Consider the following 15,655-nt stretch of genomic DNA (forward strand, 5'->3'; position numbering starts at 1 on the left):
CACCGACACAGATAGGTCTCAGGCAACGATGGGATAGGAAAGGGCTAGGAGATGGAAGGAAGCAGCCATGGTCTTAATTAAGGTACAGCCCCAGCATTTGCCTGGTGTGAAAATGGGAAACCACGGTAAACCATCTTCAGAGCTCTCGATAGTGGGGTTTGAACCCACTATCTCCCAAATGCAAGCTCACAGCACGGTCAACTCACTCAGTCACATGACACAGATCGCACTAGTGACCCCAGCAGGGTATGAGAAAAACAACAGAGGAAGGGAAATGTTTTTTGAGCAGACGGAATGCATTGCGCGTCTCATTACTTATTCTCTTTTTCTCAACATCACGTTCCTCTACTTATGTAGGATTGAGTTGGGAGTTGGGTGGGTAGGCCGTTACTCCAGTGCATCCTCTCAATAAGAAGAGAAGAAACATATTAAAGACCAAGTAGAGTTGGCTTCGGCTTCACAGTGGCTAGTTTTACTAACCTTGCTGCTCTATATTCAGGAGGTGGAGGGGCTGGATGTCCTGAAAATGGTTTTATGTGGTTTCCCATTCTCTTGCACTAAAGTGAATGCCAGGACAGTTCTTATTTCAGGTCACATCTGCACCCACCTTACCTTCTCTGAAAATTCATACCACTCCCACAAATCTTCCTGGACGTCTAGGAGGTCCGCTGTACCCTGTCTGGGTATGGAATGAAAACATTTACCCACCCCACCCACATGTTAGAGGTGGATTTCATAAGATTACAAATCCAGTTCATCCCATCTGCATTACCTGTACTACAGTGTTTCCCAACTTTTAGTCTGAAGCATCACCTCTCCTGTTCCATTTTTTTAAATACCAGTACCACTAAGACTTAAATTCTAATTGCAATAAGGAAGAACAAATTTTAAAGACAATTATATTCTGTAGCATTGGCCAACTTAGGACCACATGATTTCAACTAGCTATGTCTGGCTTTGATGTCTGCCCAGTGTTTCTGCATACATTATTGGTGTCGTTCTTTCCTCTCCTGCATCTATGCCTTCCTCCTTTTAATTCTGGCTTGTCTCAGAAACCCTGCAATGCTTTAAGTTTCTTCTTAAGTACAGCATGCTCCTGGATGTCTTTATGTGTGATTCCCACTTCTTTAAGGTCTCTATCCACCTCAATGAACCAAACCCCTTTTGGTTTTCTTCTGATGAAAGAAGTTAATGATGCGGTTGGTCGGTCATGTTTGGTGCATTTGTGTCACATGCCCATAAAAGGTAATTCTTTTTTTACGTGGGTGTATAGTTCATTGTTATGCCATTTTCTGTACTTCCCATTGTCTTTGACAGGCCCTAAGTTCTTTCTCAAAATTTTCCTTTCTTTGGCCTCCAGTGATCAGGCCTTTTTTGTTCATTGAAAGACATTCTGAAGCGTGTAAGACCTCTGGACAGATGACACCGCAATAATGCCTCAGCTTTGCTTTGAAAGATACGGACTTTTTGTTGTACACGCCCTTGGTTAAATGGTACGCCATTTCCATTTTGTTCATCCATTATGTAAAGGTTTCTTTCTCTGACAAGTTTGGTGTTATCAGTTCTCCCAGACACTTGAAATTATCTACTTGTATCATTTTGTCTTGTCCCACTGTGAGCTCTCTGGGTGCCGGCTTGATATTAATAAAAAATGTTGTTTTCTCAAAAGAGATCTCTAGGCCTGCCTTTTCTGCTTTATTTTTAAGCTGGAAAACCTGTTTCATGACTGTGTTTAAGGAATCAGAAGAAATAGCAAGATCATCTGCAAAGGTTAGGCAATCAACATGAAAATTTTGTCTTTTGCACCCTAGCCTGACTCCGATTTGAACTGCTTGATTATTCAGTTTTTTGTGCCACTCTTGGATGACCTTTTCAAGGACACAGTTGAAGAGTAGAGGTGATTGTCTGTCTCCTTGCCTAACTCCTGCCTTGATTTCAAAGGCGTCTGAAATCTTCCCCTGAACTTCACTTTTGAAGTGGTGTTGGTCAGTGATTGTTAGATGATTGTTCTGGTTTTGTTGCCTAATCCAAATTCCTCTAAAATTCCAATCAGGGTGGTACGATCTATCAAGTCATATGCCTTCTTGAAATCTATGAATGTTACCACAAATTCTTTATTCATCAGCTTCAGATATGAAAGGATGGATTTGAGGTCCAAGATTTATTTGATGTAAGAATGCCCTTCCCTGAAACCTCCCTGATATTCACCAATTTGTGGGTCTAATTGTTCTTCTGCCCTTGTTTGAAGGGCTTTTGACAGAATCTTGTAAGTCATCAGCAGGGGAGAGTTACCATGGTTGTTATTCATGTCTGTTTTATCACCTTTGTTATGAAAGGGGTGAATCAAAGCTGAAGTCTAGCCATTCAGAAGTATCTCTGTTTCCCAAATCTCGCAGATCATTTCTGTTAGTTTATCCAGACTTTTGTCATCTACATACTTCCACAGTTCAGCAATTATAGACTCCTTCCCTGGTGCCTTGTTATCCTTAAATGACTGAATAATTTGAGTTCTTTCATTGGTGGTGATGAATTGGGATGAATCTGCACAACGTCTTCAAAAGGAAATGTGGAATTTGGAGCTTTGCAGTTCAAAAGGGATGAAAAATAATTCACCAGAATCTGTCAGTTAATTGTCCTTGTCATTGTGAGCTATTTTACTGTTGGGGCTTCTGAATTGTAGGCTTGGCGGATTGTATTTGCTCAGATTGCTCTTAAAGGTTCTATAGAAGTTTTGTGTGTTGGTCTTCTGGAAGTCCTGTTCAATTTGTGCTAGCTGCATCTTGTCAAACATACATTTTGAGTAGCTGTCAGTATGTTATTGGTGTACCAGCAGAGATCATCATCATCATCATCATCATCATCATATGCGGTTTCCAGCTGTTGGCCAGGTCTGCTTGGAACATAAGCTTCTCAATTTCCTCTTGTCTTCCCACTTCTTATCCCTCTTCACTCTTGCCCAGTACTTTCCTCTTTTCTGTACACATTCTTCCACTCCTTTTATCCACCTGTCTCTTAATCTTTTTCCTGTTATCTCCATTTCATGCATCCTCCTAGGTATCCATTCCTCTGTCATTCTCTTCATAAATGTCCATACCATCTAAGCCTAGATGCCTCTATCTTATTCTGTAGTCTCTCTTCCTTTACTATATCTCTAACCTTCTCATTTCTTATCTTATCCATTCTTGTCACTCCTATCCTGTTTCTTAGAAATTTCATTTCACTTGCCTGTATCCTAGTCACGGCTCTCTGCCTCATTATCCAAGTTTCTGTTGCATACGTCAGATTAGGTTCATATTAGTCCTGTACAATGCTGAATTTGACTACTGCAATGCCTCTGGGCCCAAATAATTCCCACCCTTCCTTAAACTTGATAAGACAAAATTGCAATTAGTATTATTTTTACATAATGAATAAAATAATACAGTAGAGTAGGTCTACATCTAAAGTAAGATAAAATATCAAAATATCAAACATTAAACCATTAAATAATAATAATCTCCTCCATTTATATGCTTTCTTTCAAACAGCTCTTTTTTTCAGGAATCACTAATTGTACGGATACATCCGCACAGAATTACGGAAATATTATCCTGATGCTGTTTCACTCCACTTTTAGCATAGTAGTAGCCAAAAATAAGGGTAATGTTTGGTCTAAAAATGTCTTCTCTTGGTGCTAGACCATCTTCATGATTTTCACTTACAATTCCAACAGCAGACCAAGTGAAACACAGCTCAACATGGGTGTACACTCATTAAAGTTTTCCATGCTGATACCATCATCTTTATTTTCATCATTGTATGAGAGGAAGTTGCTTGAATTATAGTTTGGATTCTGTGGAAAAATAAGTCTAATTTTGGTGTTTGAGAGAAAAATAATTCATTTTCCCTCCTCTTCTTCTGTTGAGTACATAACATGAAAAACACTTAATAAAAACCTCACAAAATGAATAAAATGGCTTTTACTTTCTTGGACTCCTTGGTATTGTGGGAAAATAGTGGCCTTCTCAATTCACTCAACATCATGTGGTTGCCTCTAGGTGGCGTTGATTTGCCACCTGAGTTTACAAGTTGCAACCTGAAGTCACCTTAACACCCGTATGCAGAACCAAGGGCTGTGTTTCTTCACTGTGGTGGTATTTGTAATATTATTTACCAACAGCTTTCAAATAAGCGAAACAAAAATTCCACTATTCATGTCGGTAGCTTTCGCTTTTGAATACTACAAAAGTGCACACACTCCAAAACGTCGTTTTCAAACTATTAGACCTTTTCATTTTTGCCGCCCTGGTCCTGGGTCAATAAGGCACATGCCTAAATATGGCTCTGCTCCTGTACATCACTCTTTTGCTTCTCTGAGGGACATTCTTGCTCTAAACCAAGTTTCTGACACTTTTCAGAAACATTCCTGCTTGTCTTCCGCTCAAGATTATTTCCTGATCATTTCTTCCACTTTCCTCTTTGATACTTCCCTGGTACTGAAAACTCTCTATCTTCCTAAGCTGTTCCTGTCCAAGCATTATCCCTTCCGTAGATCTCTCCTTCTTTCTAGTTGTGATCAATATCTGTATTCTAATACAAGAAGACCTCAAAATGTCCACCAAGTGTCTGAAGGCATGCCTGATCGTCGGATATGTTCAAGCCCTCAAGGGGTTGATAACAACCTTGTTCCTCACATTGATGAAGTACTGCAATGTCTGGTGCTAGTGGTGGTGATTACTGTTTTAAGAAGAAATACAACTGGGCTCATTTTCACGTGTCAAAAATTTCAGTGCTCAAATGGGACTACAAATTACTGTGATCAAGACTAAAATAACGATTGTTGATGGAACCGAGAAATTAGCCAGCACAGATATCTTCAAGGAATTGGAGAATGTCTGAGAAATTCTATACCTTGTCCGGTCATTTCCAGTTGAGATAACTGTGCTCCTGAGATTAAGAGAAGAAAAGCTGTGGCCAAAAATGTAATGGCAAATTTCTTCCATTTATGGAAGGATCACTCCATCTCGTTACCACTGAAAATGAGAGGTGTTTTTTTACAAGTTATTTTACATCGCATTTGCCTGGTGTGAAAATGTGTAACCTCAGAAAACCATCTTCAGGGCTGCCGACAGTGGGGTTCAAACCCATTATCTCCCGAACACTGGATACTGGCTAAAATGAGAGTAGTATCCAGTCTGGTGTTTTCAGTTTTCCTCTATGAAGCTGAGATGTGGTTTCTTCGTGCTACAGACCTGAACAAAATTGATTATTTTAAAATGTGGTGCTGGCAGAGAATGTTACTCATACCATGGGCAGCATTTCGCACCATTGTTTCCATTATAAACCTTGTCAACCTCACAATCAGATTATCATCAATATATAAACAGAGAGTTTTACAATTATTTGGACACACTATGCGACAAGGGATCATCAAATACAGTAAGTACTTTCAGGTAATAACAGAGCCATGTCCCCATGATATTACTATCAAGACTGGCAGGTTCTGAGAGCGTTCAGTTGCTACAGTAGGTGTCATTCAACTAGGCAGGCAGTAAACGGTCTCATTCATTGTCAATACTGGTGATTTCGATAATATCACTATTGGAACTGGTATTCTCGCTCCCCTAGTATCAGCTGCAATAACAATTGGTACTGTGGAACAAATTACCTGGCTCTATTGTCAACACTGTTGGTAAAGTGTCTCGATCATAAAAATGGATCCTCGATCCAATTTTGAGAATCAATATTTTCAGAGAAGTAAGCAGTGTAGTCTAATTAGCTTGTAACAATGGTTTTGTTATGTCAGCCATTACTTCAGCATCAAGCTAGAGCTCATTCTCTTGTAGAAAACCTTGAAGGAGTAGGAAAAGAACCTTACCAGCTTCTTTTCTTCTTGTTTTAAAATTTTACTCAACTGTGTGTGTGTGTGTGTGTGTGTGTGTGTGTGTGTGTGTGTGCGTGTGTGTGTGTGTGTGTGTGTGTGTGTGTGTGTGTGTCTCACCAGTTAAAAATGCTGCTGTGCAATAATCAAAGTTTGTTCTCAATATCGCAGTTATAACCTCTACTGACCATCTGTATCATATATGACATGTCATGTGTTTTATCTTTTTTCTGGCTCAGAGACAATTAAGTGTAACTTGTGGTGACCTTTCGTATCATACATGACATTGTGTGTTTTATGTTTGTAATTGTTGTGTTTTCTTCTATTTTAAGGTACAGGGGTTGCACAGTGTAAATGTCAAAACTTGGTATAGTCCTGGAAGTATCATATACGATACAACTAAAAATAACAGTAGAACTCCTCTCCAAAATATTCCAAATCCACTTTTTTTTTTTAGAGGTATGTCGTATTATGCCCCTTAAGATCAAACTGAACAGAAAAGAAATGAAGTTAATGTCAAAATCTCTCCCCATAGAACCCCTAAAGGCATCCATGGCTAAAGTTTTCCCTCGCCCTCACTCCCACTCCCACCCCCACCCCACCTAAAATGTTGTATTTTCAGATTTGTCATATTTTGTTATCTAAGAGCCCATTAAACACAAAAATGTTACTTTTCACTGTCTAATTTTGGCCTTGGATCTTTAGAGGATACTAGAAATGTTTTTATTAGAGTTATCAGTTGCAGTTGAATTAATTTGAATTTCTTCCATGTTTTAACAACCAACATTTTTCATTTACAGTCCTATATATTTGCAAAATAAGAACTCAGTTGATTGAATTGTGCCTTTGTTTCTCAAGGGTCAAGAAGTTCATGGTGTTCCTGAATACGTGTTTTTAAGAGGCCACATGGTAGTGGAAAATGGCCAGTTGAGGGCACGGAAAGGGATGGGCTTGTTTGTTGAAATGCTTAACTTCCCTACATATGTCTATGGTCAAGTCAGGAAGAAGGATGAGGTGAGTTTTATGTTGTAAACTAGCTGTATTACCCATCGTTGACAGGACAATCACATAGCATGTTCATGAGTACATTTTTGTCCACTCCTCACAATTATCTAAAATATAAAATACGTAAGACAAGCAATCTCCCCTATACCCTTGTTTTGATTTGGATACATTCATTTTAAATGGTAGCAGTTGACTGTTGTCAAAGGTAGAAGTCAAATGCACCAGCATGAAAATGGAAAAACAGACCACATTTTATCATTGGGTTTACCAAAAATGAATTTTGTGAAAGGAACCGTTTCTTTCTTGTGTAGACCTTCGTGCTGATGCGTTAGAAGATGACTCGAGAGTTCCTTTCACAAAATCAGTTTTTAATACATAAACTTTATTGCGCACAAGTTGTGCAGTATTAGGATACATTAATCAATACAGAGGTCTATGATTGATTTCACACGATTTTTACACGACAGTACGTGATATCGGTCACAATGTTTACCACAGAGTTCACATATGCACATCGAGTCCGGGTCGTGGTATGTCTTCGACCTACAGATTTTGTGATGGTAGCCATGGACTGCCATGGAATTTACAAAATGTCTCAGCTCCTGGTTTGTGCCGGTCCATGCTCTGTTCATCATGGCCTCTGAAGAGTAGAACTCTGGCCATATCTCCTTCTTTTTCTTCTCCCTCTCTAACCGCAGTTTCTTCCAGTTGTCTGTACAGGGCAGATTGAATTTCCATCTCAGGTCCTCTATTAGAAATGTTTCTCTCGCGAGTTCGTACGCTAGTCTTGACTTAGTATACTTTGAAATTCCGAGGGCTGCTTTCAAGAATCTGGCTTTCACTTTTTCCATTCGTATTAGGTCTTTATAGCTTAATTTTTAAGAAACCCAGTGATAAAATTTCTCGAGGACTTCTACCTTTGATGACACTCAACTGCTACCATTTAAAACTAATGTATCCAAATGAAAACAAGGATATAGAGGATATTGTTGACTCTTACATATTTTATATTTTAGATAATTGTTTTTACACATTCACACTTATCCATCGGCAACATTACAGTGTAAACAAGAGGCTATTTTCATTTGAAGACACATATTGAGTGATAGTCATTGTAAAATTGGTGTAAAACATCGAGTGAAGATTAAGGTTTTAAATTGTATTTTAATGTTAAAAGAAAGTATAAAATGGTCAACCTTTCAATACTATTAAAATAAGAAATGCTAGTTTACATTTCTATTTAATAAAAATTGGTACCGGTTTTGACCAGTATTTTTTGTCATCATCAGCTGATCACAAATAAGTGTAAAACAATGCTCACCACAAACTTTCCATGACCACAGTCCTGAAATAGTGTTTGGTGACAACAGACTTAACATCGGCAGTCTAGATAAATACGTAAGTTTTCACTATATTATAATTGTATATAATTTATGTTTTGTCATTACTGTTTCATGTTATCACTTATCTCTCTATCATTGACAAGTTTACGCTACGTAAACAATACTGTACATATATAAGCTTATTTTAAGTGATTTGATAGAATCTGAGGATGTTCTTGTAGAACGAAACATGTCATTCTTTGTATGTTAGTGTGTGTTTTACAGATATGCTTTTAGTGTTTTAATTTACATTGTATTTGCTATGTGTTTGACAGACTGAAAAGCCTTTGCTACATTTAACTAAGTCAACACTGGAAAACATGGCTTCATTTTTAACAAATTATTCGGCCAGTCAGGCAAATTACAAAGCCAAAAAGCTCAAATCACTTAAAATTAAAATCATGAACATTGACAAGTCAATCACATTTAATAAGAAATGTTTAGAATTAGAGCTCGTTCCTAAGTACATACCCATAAAAGCTAAACCCACAACAACTTCGGCTAAAATATCAACATCTCAATCACAGTTACTATGGATCAGAAACGAAATCAAATTCGCGTACATAAAGAAACAGCAAATCAATAAACAAATTCTACGCATCCATTTAAGCCTAAGCAACTTCTGGCACCGCACACAATGGATATCCTATTCCAACTTTTTACACGATTACATTAAAAAGGAAGCAATCCGGAAACAGAAGGTTATTGACAATAAAATACGTAACCTAATGATTAAACAGAAAAGTCCAGAAAACGCTAAGCACAACAAACTCGCGAATTTTCACCCTAGATTAATTAACAGATCAGACACTACCTTTTCAAAGAATGAAATAGATCTGCTAGAGAAAGGTCTCAAATTCAACTGCCAGGAACGCCATAACGAAAACAACATAAAACAGCTCATCACTGACGTAGAAATTGCCTGCGAAAAAATACCCTCTCCACAAAGAGAAATAATAAAAAAACGTAGCCACCAACGAAGCCCTAAAAATAATCGCACTTGAAAATTCCACTAAGCAACCGAATTACGCCACTCAATACTCGGCAATGAAAACAGTTAAGAACAAAATTAAAAACGACAACCTTATCATCACGAAAGCGGATAAAGGTAACACAACAGTCATAATGAAGAAAGACGAATACATAGAAAAAACAATAGAATTCATCAACAACAACGGTATTCAAGAATTGCAACGCGACCCTACAAATAAATTTCAAAACCAAATAAAGCAAGCTATCAAGGAAACAGACTTAATTTTCACAAAACAAGAAAAAGAAAGCCTCATAATCAAAAATCCTAAACTCCCCACACTAAGAGCCCTGCCCAAAATACACAAAGAGCTTTGTCCCATTAGACCAATAGTAAATTTTAAAGGTGCGCCAAGTTACAATGTAAGCAAACAACTGAACATCATTCTAAAAGAGAAAATTTCACTTAAAGGAGACAGATCAATTAAAAACAGCCTAGAACTAATTAAAGAATTAAATAAACTTAAAATAACAGAGAGCACACATATGATATCCTTTGACATCACTAACATGTACACCAACATACCAATAGATGAATCCATTAAAATTATCGAAAACCTTCTTAAGGAAAACACCTCTCTACAAGAAACCAAAGAAATTATTAACCTTCTTAGAACAACACTACACCAAAATTGCTTTGCATTTAACGACAAAATCTATTGCCAAACAGAAGGGCTAGCCATGGGCTCACCGTTATCAGGTATAATAGCAAACATTTTTCTCAATAACTTCGAAAACATGTTCTTAATGGGCCAGCTTTCAAAAGGAATCTTACATTGGAGCAGATTTGTGGATGACGTCATATGCATATATGATAATGACGTCACTAATGCAGACCAGTTATTAAACACTCTAAATTCTTTACACAAATCCATCAGCTTCACAATGGAACCAGAAAATAACAAGAAAATAAACTATTTAGACATCACAATCAACAGGAATAATGACAACCTATCTTACAGGGTATACAGAAAGCCCACTCAGACGTCACACACTATTGACAACAACTCGAACCACCCATACACACACAAAATAGCAGGACTGAATACAATGATACATAGAGCTATTTCCATACCAATGAGCACAACAGATTTCAATGAAGAAATGCAAATAATTAAACAAATCGCGAAAGAAAACAACCATCCTCCAGGCACAGTGGATAAACTTTTAAATAAACATAAGAAAAGTCGCCGGGAAAGCACCACACACGACAAAGAAAACTACGTGGTTCTCAACTATGTTAACAATAACACATACAAAGTAGCTAACATTTTCAAGAAACAAGGTTTAAAAGTAGCTTTTCGAACGAATAACACACTACAGAGACACTTCAGCAGGTGCAACTTAAACAAAAAGGACCCTTTCTCAAAGTCAGGAGTGTATGAACTCAAGTGCCAAGAACCTAACTGCAACGCCACATACATAGGTCAAACAAAACGTAATTTCCATACAAGATACAAAGAACACAAAAACGCGATCAGATATAATTGGCATTCAGCCTTCGGGGAGCACATCTACGACTGTTCACACCATTTCACAGACATCAACACTGATCTAAAAATTTTACACTTCGAAAATAAAAGTAAATCTTTGAATATAAAAGAAGCAATAGAAATTTACGTCGCAAAAAATACTAATGCCAATAACCTGAATGAGCATACACATTTAAATAATTCCCCCCTATTCGCTCTACTCACATAATATCTAACAACACCTACTCCTTAAATTGCTTCTATCGTAAATAATAATAATAATAATAATAATAATAATAATAATAATAATAATAATAATAATACACATTTAAATAATTCCCCCCTCTTTGCTCTACTCGCATAATATCTGACAACACCTACTCCTTAAATTGCTTCTATCGTAAATAATAATAATAATAATAATAATAATAATAATAATAATAATAATAATAATAATAATAACGTCCCTTACTTTATTCAACTAAAAATTATTAATTTGCATTCATCCATATTACATAAAGGTACATTCGCATGGAAAAGGTCAATAACTTCTCTCCCCTCTCCAATGTTGACGGAAGGTGAATTGCTTTTTTCATAATAATAATAATAATAATAATAATAATAATAATACCGTTCCGTACTTCATTCACCTATTATAAATAATAAAAAATTATAATAATTACATTCATCCATATTACATACATGTACAATTAACATGAAATAGGTCAATAACATCTCTCCCCCCCCCCCTCCAATGTTGATGGAAAGTTCCACAGCGCTCCAGCCGCTCCGCCCTACATCTCCACCCACCCCCCCCCCCCCTCTCCACTCTATAGTCTACCCAATTTTATCATCCAATAGGAGAGATCCACATCGATCTACTAGGCCCCTCCCTGTCCTGCCCTCCCCTCTCCACGCACAGCGTGGCTCACCACAAACTTTCCATGACCACAGTCCTGAAATAGTGTTTGGTGACAACAGACTTAACATCGGCAGTCTAGATAAATACGTAAGTTTTTCACTATATTATAATTGTATATAATTTATTTTTTGTCATTACTGTTTCATGTTATCACTTATCTCTCTATCATTGACAAATTTACGCTACGTAAACAATACTGTACATATATAAGCTTATTTTAAGTGATTTGATAGAATCTGAGGATGTTCTTGTAGAACGAAACATGTCATTCTTTGTATGTTAGTGTGTGTTTTACAGATATGCTTTTAGTGTTTTAATTTACATTGTATTTGCTATGTGTTTGACAGACTGAAAAGCCTTTGCTACATTTAAAGCAAAGTAAGGTATTTCCTGGTAATCTGCATAGGAATTTTGGAGAGGAATTCACTTTGTGGACAACAGCTCACTCATGCATTGTGCAAGTAATTGTCGAGGTCTTCTGTCTAATGCTGATATCGTCCAACCTGCAGTGACCACCAGCCCAGACCAAAACCTTATTGAAGCCTACTGATTAAAACAAGCTTGTTTTGATATACTGACAAGCCTCACGACTTGAAAGACTGACATAGAATCTCACTTAAAGAGTGGACCAAGCTTAAACAACAATGGCTTGACAGGTTGGTGGGTGGAATTTGAGGAAGGATACAAATACATATGCGGTACTACTTAAAGCATAACGTGCTCTTTTATTCTGTTAGTTTCGAAAGGGAACTTTCTGCCATTATTAGTGAATATTAGTGTATAAATTAAACACAGCAGTGTGATTTATCATATTTACATCCTATCCATAGTATTTGGAGAGAATTCTTCCTTTATAGGCTACACTGCACTCGCAATAGAAGTAACTTGAACAATAAAACATTACTTTGTTGTTAATCAAACTCTCAAATCTGTTCCCTCATCTTGAGATCCATCACGAAAGAACTTCTGTTTCTTCAACAAGATTGTTTTTGTCTACAGAAATTGAGGTGAACAGATTCTTATAAAAAGAAAGCAACTCATTCCTTTCCCAATCCATTCCAAAATGCTTTTCAAGCAAACTTTTTACGTCCTTTACTTTGGTGGGATTCAAGTTTACTCCTGGCAATAATTCAGGTGGCATTAGCATATCTCGCATGTGCTTTTCCCTTTTTCATTACCAATTTTCCTAAACCGATGTCTGAGTTGTAATGAGGTTCTCCCCTAAGGGTGACATTTCCCAGTAAGTCTTTGCTAATAACAAATCATTTCACTGAAGAAAATTTAAAGTGCCAAGATGCAGGTTTTTTCATCATATTTTCAGCAACCATTTTCCAATTGTTCACCGAGCAGTCACTGCCAAACTTGAAGACTTCAGCATGTTTGCTAAAGATGTCTTCATATTCTGCTGGATTACAGATTATATGGCATTTCCGTATCTCTCTCTCGACTTGAGCAAATATCCTGTCAGAGGGCAGAAAAGAGTGGCCTGTCATAGGAAAGACCAGTTCAACACTTTCTATATTAGGCGGAGCTGTGTGTGTCAAGAAATATGAGCACACTGCAATCATTGTAGAATTGCAGTTTTGTCCTCCGCAGCCATCCGGACAAAGTCGTACAGTTGTAAAGTTTGACAATTCAGTTTGTGATAACCGATGGTAAACTGCAGATGAGGTTTCATTAGACCCCTTCTTGAATTCATGCTCCATCCATGTGTATGTAAAAACATTATCCTTTGTCAACTTGGCATGTGAGGTACCCCTCACAATGGTAAAATTATAGGTGTACAATTGGTGACTGTAATAGGCTATTTGATCTGGAACTTTTGGATTCACAAGATTCTTTTGGCAGTCAAATGAAAATATTGCCATGCTGTCCCTTTCTTCTTGTAGCTTTTTTGAAAAAAAGCTGCAGCCCTTAGTTTGTGTACTCTAAGTTCCAAGATTAAATCATTCTTCAGTGATACATTCGAACTTTCAAGTTTAATTTTCTCCTTGAGCTCTATGCACTTTGAGCAAGCGTCAGTAACTGGTGTTCCGAATCCTATGTTGTAGCAACGCGTAAAAATTTCACGGAAGAACCACCGCTTCACCTTGAGTTCTTTAGGCGATTTGTTGTTATTCATTTTGTAAAGCTTAACGATGCTTAAATTTCGGGGTAGATACTGTCTGATTGGTGACTTTCCGCAGCAATATTGACTTTCACAACACTGCAAACTTTCAATTAAACGTTTCACGGAGTGCCTCTTTTCAGTGTACTCTGGTTTGATCCTAGCTCGTCCCCTCTTTTCTGTTTGAAATTTCCCTGTCGTGAAGTGATTTCTGGCAATCCTCTGAACCCGATCTTTGCTGACATGCAATACGTTCAAGAATGTCTTTTGGCAGACCTTAATGTGAAACTGCTCTGTATTAGCAAGTTTTGTAAATAGTACTGAACACTGACACCTTTTCTTGAACTTCCCTCCTTGACAGTTCTTTCCCTTTTAGGCTTCTCTATACTCAGATACTTTAAAGTGAATGTATCTTGTTGAATCTTATTGTTACATTCATAAAAATTTCCATGAAACTGCTGAATGTCAATCATCTGCAATTTACGACATTTGAAGGTTGGACCATTGTAACTACATTGTAGGTAGTCTGGAGGACTAGTAGGCCCATGCCTGCAATGAAAATAAATTATTTCTCATCAAGGTACTGTATATTGCAAAATTGCTGATGTTTAAGATTTCATCATACAACAATATGCTACTTCTTATTACAGTGAAACCTCGTTCCTTCCTCATACATTTTATTGTGTAGTATGATAACATTTTATGTGGCCCTGAAAGCATTCTTTGTCCATCCCTTGTGGAATGTGAACCTCCTTTGATCTCTTGTCTAGGCCACAGGACGGACGAAGTTTGTGAGATAACAAGCAGGTAGCTTGACCTTGAAGCTCGTCGAGTTTGTGAGTACTATAACACCTTGTTCCTATGGGTTTGTGTATTCAGTGTTCTGACAAGAAAGTTGAGATGTAGAAGAGAAATTGTTAAATCGTTAACTAATGAAGACAAAATTAAAATACTTCCAGTAGACAAGATTGTCCCCTGCAGAAACATGTTATGAGGTTTCGCTGTATTTTAAAAGTAGCAGCTCTCAACTAAACTATTAGGATGTAACATTCATAACATACCTATCTTTTTTTTTTTCCCTTAGTTTTTCTCCATGAATCAGAATCGCTCTTCCTTCTTCTCCCTTTACCTTCCGCAACAAGAGCAATATTTTCCGTCATCTTAATACACTCAGTTCACAGTACAAAACTGCATGAAAGACTAACACAGTTCAAGAACAACTCAAAGAGTGGAAAGACTGGCATAAAACGTGGGTAAATTGTAGCATGAGTCATGTTCCTGAAATTATCCATTCCTATTGGTTGATTGTATAAGGCAAGTTTTGGAACGACAAGTGCCATGGATAAGGCGAGTTATGGAACAATAGCCTAAGTTTGGTGACAGATTTCTATGGAAAAAGGCGAGTTTTGGTGCTTAATTTTCTGATAGAACTATCACAAACATCACCAAGAAGGCAATGCTACCTCTAATTATTAAAAAAAAAAAAAATGGATATGACGTATAGGAATTAAAAAATGTAAATTTAAAACATACATTTTAGGGTCCTTCCCCTAAACTACCATTTCATGCAGCATGTATAAAATAATGTAGAGTCTATACTGTAGTGCCTTTTTCCCTGACTTAACATACCGATTTTCTTCTTCTTTCTTTGATTTTGGCCATCTAAGGACCATGGAAAGTAACCCTGTGCTTTCATCTTAATCCTTCTTTTCTTGACTTCCAATAGTTCTTCATCCTTTCACTTTGCTGTTTCCTCTACTCTTGTGCCCAGATGTTTACTCTTTTCCTTCTCCTGGAAACCCTTGAAATTTTGTATCAATCTTGGTGAAAGTTGTTCTGTCTTGTATTACATCGTCTGTTATACCAATCTCTGCCATA

At 37.2% G+C, this 15,655-nt stretch overlaps 1 protein-coding gene across 1 annotated transcript in view; it reads left to right on the top strand.

Moving 5' to 3' along the window:
- The window catches only part of LOC136866862 (dihydropyrimidinase), a 120,324-nt gene that overhangs the window by 103,524 nt on the left and 1,145 nt on the right, over positions 1 to 15,655 (top strand). Inside the window, exon 11 of the mRNA XM_068226873.1 lies at positions 6,719 to 6,874. Coding sequence (XP_068082974.1) covers positions 6,719 to 6,874 — 156 coding nt within the window. The remainder of the gene's footprint in view (positions 1 to 6,718; positions 6,875 to 15,655) is intronic.

Source organism: Anabrus simplex, chromosome 3 (genome assembly GCF_040414725.1).
Source record: "Anabrus simplex isolate iqAnaSimp1 chromosome 3, ASM4041472v1, whole genome shotgun sequence".
Taxonomy (NCBI): Eukaryota; Metazoa; Arthropoda; class Insecta; order Orthoptera; family Tettigoniidae; genus Anabrus; species Anabrus simplex.